At 44.3% G+C, this 7,380-nt stretch overlaps 1 protein-coding gene across 1 annotated transcript; it reads left to right on the top strand.

The window, feature by feature from the left end:
- Positions 1 to 207: 207 nt before the first annotated feature.
- Positions 208 to 7,060, top strand: LOC311022514 (indian hedgehog B protein-like). The gene is made up of 4 exons (XM_084023802.1): positions 208 to 1,138; positions 2,304 to 2,461; positions 2,765 to 2,868; positions 4,691 to 7,060. The coding sequence occupies exons 1-4, from the start codon at positions 833 to 835 to the stop codon at positions 5,434 to 5,436; spliced, it is 1,314 nt and encodes a 437-aa protein (XP_083879928.1). The 5' UTR covers positions 208 to 832; the 3' UTR covers positions 5,437 to 7,060.
- The last annotated feature ends 320 nt before the right edge of the window (positions 7,061 to 7,380 follow it).

Here is a 7,380-nt window from a genome sequence, read left to right as displayed (position 1 = left end):
CATTCAGACCTGTCAAGGGCACAGACAGACAAAGACAACAAGTGGAAATGTGAAGTGGCAGCAAATAAAGGGCAAAGCTTGTGTTTGCAGCTCGCCTGCCTGCCTGTGTGTCTGCCAGCAGCGTGTGGACAGGACTCTCCAGTGCGCCCTGTGCCCAGGAGGGGCGGGGTGGGTGGCAGAGTAGGGACAGAGGGAGAGAGGGAGAGGAGAGAGGAGGGCAGGACTGGCAGGGTGCGGTCTGAAGTGGCAACAGATCGTTTTGGATCACTCAAATCCCTTCAACTCAACTGGAAAGCTGCAGCTTGTTGCGCGCCGGCCGCATACGGAGAGGAGACGCGTTCGGTCCAGAGAGGCACCGGGAGCGGGCGGAAAGTGGCTGATGTGACAGTTTCCCAGAGCAGAAAGGAAGAGAGGGAGAGAAACCACAACACTGCAACTTGGGATATCAGTAACCGCTCTCTCTCTCTCTCTCTTTAACTCTCTCACCCACCAAATCGACTTTGAACCTGTTTGTTTAAATACACGGACTTTACAGCCTGCACACTTACTGTTGATTCTGTAAGGCGGAGGGAGCGAAGTTTCTCAATTTGGATCCATTTCTCTTTTTCATTTCTTTTTTTCTTTTTTTTTTTGGAGCTGCTGAAAAAACTTTTTTGGTGTCCTCATGGTGCCTGGAGCTGCCGAGGTGGGCTTCTGTTATCCGAGTTTTTCGGACGTGATATTGCGACTGTCACGGACGATGGAGAGGGGAACTGAGCCGGGGAGGTACTGAAGACATCTCTGTCCACCCCCCCCTCCCGGGAGAGTCCTCCCTCCCTCCCCCCACGGGGCGATGCGGATCTCCTTCCTTCTTCTCACCGCCTCTCTGTGTGCCTTGGTCCTCCTCCTCGCACCTGCCTCGGAGGGCTGCGGGCCGGGGAGGGGGTACGGCAAGAGGCGGCTCCCGAAGAAGCTCATCCCGCTCGCGTACAAGCAATTCAGCCCCAACGTGGCCGAGAAGACCCTGGGGGCCAGCGGGAGACCCGAGGGCAAGATCACGCGCAACTCCGAGCGCTTTAAAGAACTGACGCCGAATTACAACACAGACATCATCTTCAAAGATGAGGAGGACACGGGCGCCGACAGGCTCATGACCCAGGTAAGGAGGAGACACCGGGCACGGATGCGCATGTTGGACCGTTGTTCCCGACGTGCTGCAGCTTGTATACCTGGCTCTGTACGGCCATGCTAAAAACCCAATCACTTCAGATTAGCCACACTGTTGCAGCTAATGGTCTCCGGAATGTTTACTGGCAGTTAAATGTTTAAACCAAAATAATTGATTCCATTGACTCTCGGCCCTTCGTTTCACCTCTGGATTTTTGCTACCAAGCATTCTTATCTGCTGATGTTGCCTTGAAGTATTGCTTTCCCCCCTAAACTAAGTCTTATTTTCTTGATTAGGTTCAACCACCTTTAATATGGACAGTTTTCCATTCATTTGAGTTTTAAACCAAAGTCTATATCATCTCAGTTTCAGACTTATTGTTTATCCACAAAGGCACCTCTCACCCATGTAATTGTAACAATTAGAGCAGAGTTACTTTATCTCTACCCAGCCTTTCTCAGTTGTTAATGTAATAATATGTAGCAGTAATTCATTAATTGAATAATTCATGATTCCATGATTTATCCAGTCACATTTACATACACTGCAGTGGCAGTTCCCTGCTTAGAATCCCATTCATTGCATGTGAGAAATGCAGATCTGCTGAAAAAATCAAGCCTTTTATGGAAAACTGCTGCATCATCCTGAGCAAGCACTCGTGGCTAGTTGTGCGTACTTTGACCTTAACCAAATTCACCTGACACAATTGTAATAGAGCTTTACCTTTCCTTGAGTTCATTGGTATACCCTCATATTTCTGATGGTACGTCATTTGCTTTACACTTTCACGCTCTCCTTCTCTGGTCTACACTGTCACTCTTTCTGTCTTGCTCTCTTCCACCTTCCCTCTCCCTGTGTCATGTGATGACACTGTTTTCTCCGACTATCTGCTCCACCAGACACACACCCACCCATGCCCTGTCCACACTGTACATGTGTCTTTTTTTCCTCTCAACTTGGGCATCTTTTCGTTGACCACACGGCTGTAACCATGCCTCATACTCATCACACCCAACTCACAGCGTCCCACTTTTCCTCTCTTCAGTTGATCTCTCTCCACCTCCTGCTATACTCTCAACATTATTAGGACAACTTAATTCTGCATTTGTAGCGTTGGTTTGTAACGCCCTCTCCCCGCCCGTTACGTCTCTCTTAGCGCTGCAAAGACAAGTTGAACTCTCTGGCCATCTCTGTGATGAACATGTGGCCGGGTGTGAAGCTGAGAGTGACCGAGGGCTGGGACGAGGATGGTCATCACTCGGAGGACTCGCTGCACTACGAGGGGCGCTCTGTCGACATCACCACCTCAGACAGGTAGACATGCAACACATCACGTGGTGTGAATATGCGCAATAAAACAACTCAACTTGTCAGTTAAAGCAGTGCAGAGATATTTGCTTCTGCTGACTCAATTTGGATTTAAAATCCGAGTTTAAATCTGTGGTCAAATTCCTCCAGAAATAAAATTTTTTAAGCTTTATATTATAAGCCATACAAATAATTGTATGGATGTCAGCGGGAAAATTGATGTAGTCTGCGCATGTTTTGAAAAGCAAACACACAAGCTATGATTGATCGCATGTGGAGTCAACGACATATTTGTGTTCTTTTTTATAGGGACAGAAACAAGTACGCCATGTTGGCTCGGTTGGCCGTAGAAGCTGGATTTGACTGGGTCTACTACGAGTCCAAGGCCCACATTCACTGTAGCGTCAAGTCAGGTAAGAGACTACCATGTGTGTGTGTGTGTGTATGTGTGTGTGTCTGTATGTGTGTTTGTATGTTTTTGTGTTTGTGACCAGCTGTCATTACCACTAATGAGGTTGGCGGTTCACTAATGGTTAACCTTGCCTTTCAGCGCCACTAAAAATGTGTGTGTGTGTGTGTGTGTGTGTGTGTTTGGCCTATTGGGAGCCAATCAAAGCAGGGTGGAGCACCTGTGCTCTTTGCTGCGTTCACTCTCACTTCTTCATCTCATCGTAAAGTGATCATTCTTTGTGATCATAGAGTATTTAGGCCTATAATTTGCAGATAGAGCCAGTGTAAACATACCATTTTTTGACATGGACGTAGGCTGTGCTATGTTTAGTGGTGGGACGGTGCAATAGCTAATATTACACTTGCAATGAATAACTTCGATTCTACTGTATATTTAAAGTGACATCTGACCCTCCTTTCTGCATTCCTATGATAGAGCGTTTAATTTTTTTTTTTTTCCAGTTTCATTGCGAATCACGTACAGTCCTTATGCAAACAATACTTGACCGCGTTCCACCTCGAGCCATTCTAACTTTTGAGGCATTTTAGAAACCCATTTACCCATGTCTGGTACCACCAGTTGTTTGATGCCAAACTACATTCTAGCAGTCCATTGGGGTTAGTAAGCTGTAAGATGATTAACTCTCCCTTTGTTTTGCTGTTGCTTTGCCTTCAGTAGGTTTCTCTCAGATCTCTTATCTAAGTCTTATCACCTCCCGGTCACAGCCCTCCTTTTCTGCAGCCCTCCGGCTTACAGACACACACACCTTGGACAAATATTTGGCTGCCTTAAGACTACTTTAAGAAAACCCTCCTACACACACACACACACACACACACACACACACTGATTAATTGCTTCAATTTTAGTTCCCAGCGCAGTTTCTTCAAGTCATTCCACTTTCTTGTTTCCAAATTAGCAGAGTTCATTGTTAGGAATCAAGCTCCCTCTCTTTCCTTGTGTGGAACCGTTGAGACTGGGCACGTGACTCGGTTTAAAACACGAACTCTGCTGTAATCCAAACAATATCTAGATCCAGGTCTGAGTCTGTGTACTTTCCTGTTTCTCTGACCCCGGGCCGTGCTCTGACTGCCGTGATACAATCATCTGGTTATCCATTAGCTCTTGCTGACTACCTCTTCTTGCCACCTCGTCTCACTGGGTCTTAAAGGGCCACCTTGTTCAGAGGCACTCACATGTGGTCCTACATCCATGTGGCATCTTGGGAAGCCTAAATGAATGACGACATTACAACAGAGCAGGAGCAGACACGCTTTTCTAATAATGGTGTATCATGTTCATAGGCCTTCGCAGGCCTTAGCAGACTATGTAGAGGGCCTAACACACATGCTGAGAGAAGTCACTAATATTGTGTAGAAAATCAAATATCAACTCTGGATGGGGTTAGAAATCCTAATCTGCGAGAAAAACATTATTTCTCTGTGTGTGAATCATCCGTGATATGAAGAGAGTCAGAGGCAGAAGGAAAAGACAAAGTTTGAACATGAGTCATGTCTTATATCCATGTTAACAATGTCCTGCTGAGATAAAGCTGTCCTTGAGTCAGTGTCAAAGTCTCATCGGTTTTATAGATCACTCAGTGACCGAGAACAATCTGCAGAGTGCTGCAGCTCTACTCATTAGAGAAATTACAACTGCATTCTTCTCCTTTATGTTTAGAATTCTTCTTCTTGCAACCATAATTCTTCTTAAACATAATTCAATAAAAAATGAATTAAGAAATCAAACCAAAAATCTGATTTCTCTTTCTTTTATTTCACCAGAACATTCTGTGGCAGCCAAAACTGGCGGCTGTTTCCCTGGTGATGCTCAGGTCATCCTCAAGGGCGGCGCTACTAAACAGATGCGTGACCTGCACCCTGGTGACCACGTCTTGGCCTCTTCAACAACGGATGGTTACAGCTCCCTCCTCTACAGCCCAGTCTTATCCTTTCTGGACCACCAGCCCAATGTCTCAAAGGTCTTCCTCAACATTGGCACCAACATGGGACATAATATTACTCTCACAGCCGCTCACCTGATCTTTGTCACAGACTGCACTGGTGGCCAGAGTGAGCCAGAGTGGAACGAGACAGCTGAAGAGCCACTTTTGGGCTCCACATGGGAGGGCGGGCCTAGCAGGGAAGCAGGTCTGAGGCCAGTTTTTGCCAGCGAGGTTCGGCAAGGACAGTGCATGCTCACGTATCAAGAGAAAGTGGGGTCACGGGCCACACTTTCAGTTGTGACCTTTGTAGAAGAACTGAGGAGCACCGGGTTGTACGCCCCGCTGACCCAGCATGGGTCCCTCGTGGTGAACGGCGTGCTGGCATCCTGCTACGCTGCTGTGGACAATCACCATTTGGCCCACTGGGTCCTGGCCCCACTGAGGTTCTTCTATAGCCTGATGGGGCCCTCAGAACCGCAGACAGACGGCCTGCACTGGTACCCTCGGCTTCTACAGACGCTGGGGCAAATGCTGTTGGACGCTGGACACTTCCACCCCTTGGGGATCGAGCAAGGACATAGATAGGAGCCACAGAGACATGTTTCACACTGATGACTTCATTCACTCACCTGTAAACAGGAGCACCAAAGCACAGATTGACGACCAACAAAGACATTTGTTCTTATCACGAAAATATTTTTTTTCACCCGACATGCCTGTATTTAATGTACGTCAACAAATTCCTTTTTTTAGCACATTTAAAATTGTGCAAAAAAAAAAAGAGAGGAGACGGGGAAGAATAGTTTAATAATTTCAATTAATTCATTCCAGAGAACTGGAGAGACCATGAAAGGCAGTTCTATAAGTGTTTGATGGAATATTAAACTTGAATGCCAACAGAAATACTGATATATGTATCTCCCGTGTTCAATATGAGAGGTTAACATCTGCGTCAATATTTCTAAGTTCCACACAACAAGAACAGGGCCTGTGATTAGAGATGACATCTTTCATTAAAACAAAGGGAGAGTAGAAGGTGAAGACAATAAAGTCACATCTTTCATTTATGCTGTATTTACTGTAATGTGTGAACATCTGTGCAGCTTGACATTGGTTTGAGGGATTTAAACATTCAAGGACATTTTTTGTGACACATTTGCAATCAGGCTTCAAAGAAAAGGTGATGGTGACAAATAAAAGAAAGAAAGAGGAGGAAAGAAGAAAAGAGTGACTGAATAAGGTGATTTGAAGCTCTATGTACATAGGTATTTATACAGTTATGGAATGTTAAAAAGGAAAGAAAGACAACAAATAGCTTTACTGTCAGAATCACCGCTGCAGTAAATCCACTGATTCTTTACTCTTCTTTATAGAGCCTGTAATGTATTTTAGAATGAAGTGACAGAAAAATATTTAACTGGACAATGAGGGATGATGTTCTGTGTATTTACTGAATGCAATGTAGGTTTTAACAGCCACACTGTCAATCTGGTTTTCCAAGTATGTCACTTGCTTTCAGTCAAGTTGATTGTCTCAAACTGATTCATATGGTCCGTATATACATCTTTGTGTTTTTTTTTTATCAGTTCTTTTTATTTAAAAGGGTGTTTTTGTAAGGTGTTTTTCATTGTTTCAGGTTTTCAACTATCAGGTCAGTAGTATCTAGTTAAGGTATACACAAAACTCAGGCTGTATTCAACTACTGTATTAAGCAAGAGCTATGCATCATATTAAATAACAGATAGCAAATCTCTTAACTCTCTTTAACTCTTCTTTGCATGGTCTTTTTTTTTTCTATTCCATCTATCGCCCAAGACATAAGACCTAGATTGGCAAAAAACACTTTAGGGAGCAGATGGGCTATGTGGCTGAATGAAGATGGACAAACAAAAAAAGTTCATATTGCCTAAATTGTTCTTCCAGTCGTCACTTATTGCAAATGAAGACTTGCTATCTGGGAAACTCCAAGGCATGCTTCTATATGCCTTCTAAAATATGTGTCACGTGTGTATATTAAGCTATTGTTGGAGAGACTATTTAAAGATCTATTTTTAGAAAATACTGTAAACTATTATTATTTTTCTGCAACTTTGTGCATACAATTTGTATCTGAAACATAAAGTTGTTGTTTTTAAACCGAAACTACTCTGTGATTTATTTAGTAGCAACAAATTTAGAAAAGATCACAGGCCATACATTGCTCATTAATTATATACTGTTTGCTATAATGTAATAAAGTTCCTTTTTGTTTATGTCATGCTTGTTCTGATAGAGAGGCCCTGGCTTTTTTATTCAGAAACACCAATGAGGGCTGGCAGCTGGGTTTGTAACACATACTGATAATCCACACCATGATATACAAACAGCCATAAAAGCGAGTGATCGCTGAAAACGGTGTTACATCACAACAGCTAGAACGATGTGAACGCAGCATTAATAGCTGTGGATACAGGGTGGGCTGCTGGTTGGTTTCAGAACCACGGACAGCAGCACACGCCAAGGCTCCTCTTTCCTCCTCATAATGCCTGC

Source organism: Eutrigla gurnardus (assembly GCF_963514095.1).
Source record: "Eutrigla gurnardus genome assembly, chromosome: 12".
NCBI lineage: Eukaryota > Metazoa > Chordata > Actinopteri > Perciformes > Triglidae > Eutrigla > Eutrigla gurnardus.
The sequence above is the reverse complement of the archived record's forward strand: the minus strand, read 5'-3'. Positions and strand labels throughout refer to the sequence as shown.

What these genes read in the sequence shown, in the direction of transcription:
- LOC311022514 (XM_084023802.1), top strand. Translation starts at nt 833, where the DNA reads ATGCGGATCTCCTTCCTTCTTCTCACCGCCTCTCTGTGTGCCTTGGTC. An exon ending in CCGACAGGCTCATGACCCAG is followed by an intron (nt 1,139 to 2,303) that starts GTAAGGAGGAGA and finishes CGTCTCTCTTAG; the next exon opens with CGCTGCAAAGACAAGTTGAA. An exon ending in TCACTGTAGCGTCAAGTCAG is followed by an intron (nt 2,869 to 4,690) that starts GTAAGAGACTAC and finishes TTATTTCACCAG; the next exon opens with AACATTCTGTGGCAGCCAAA.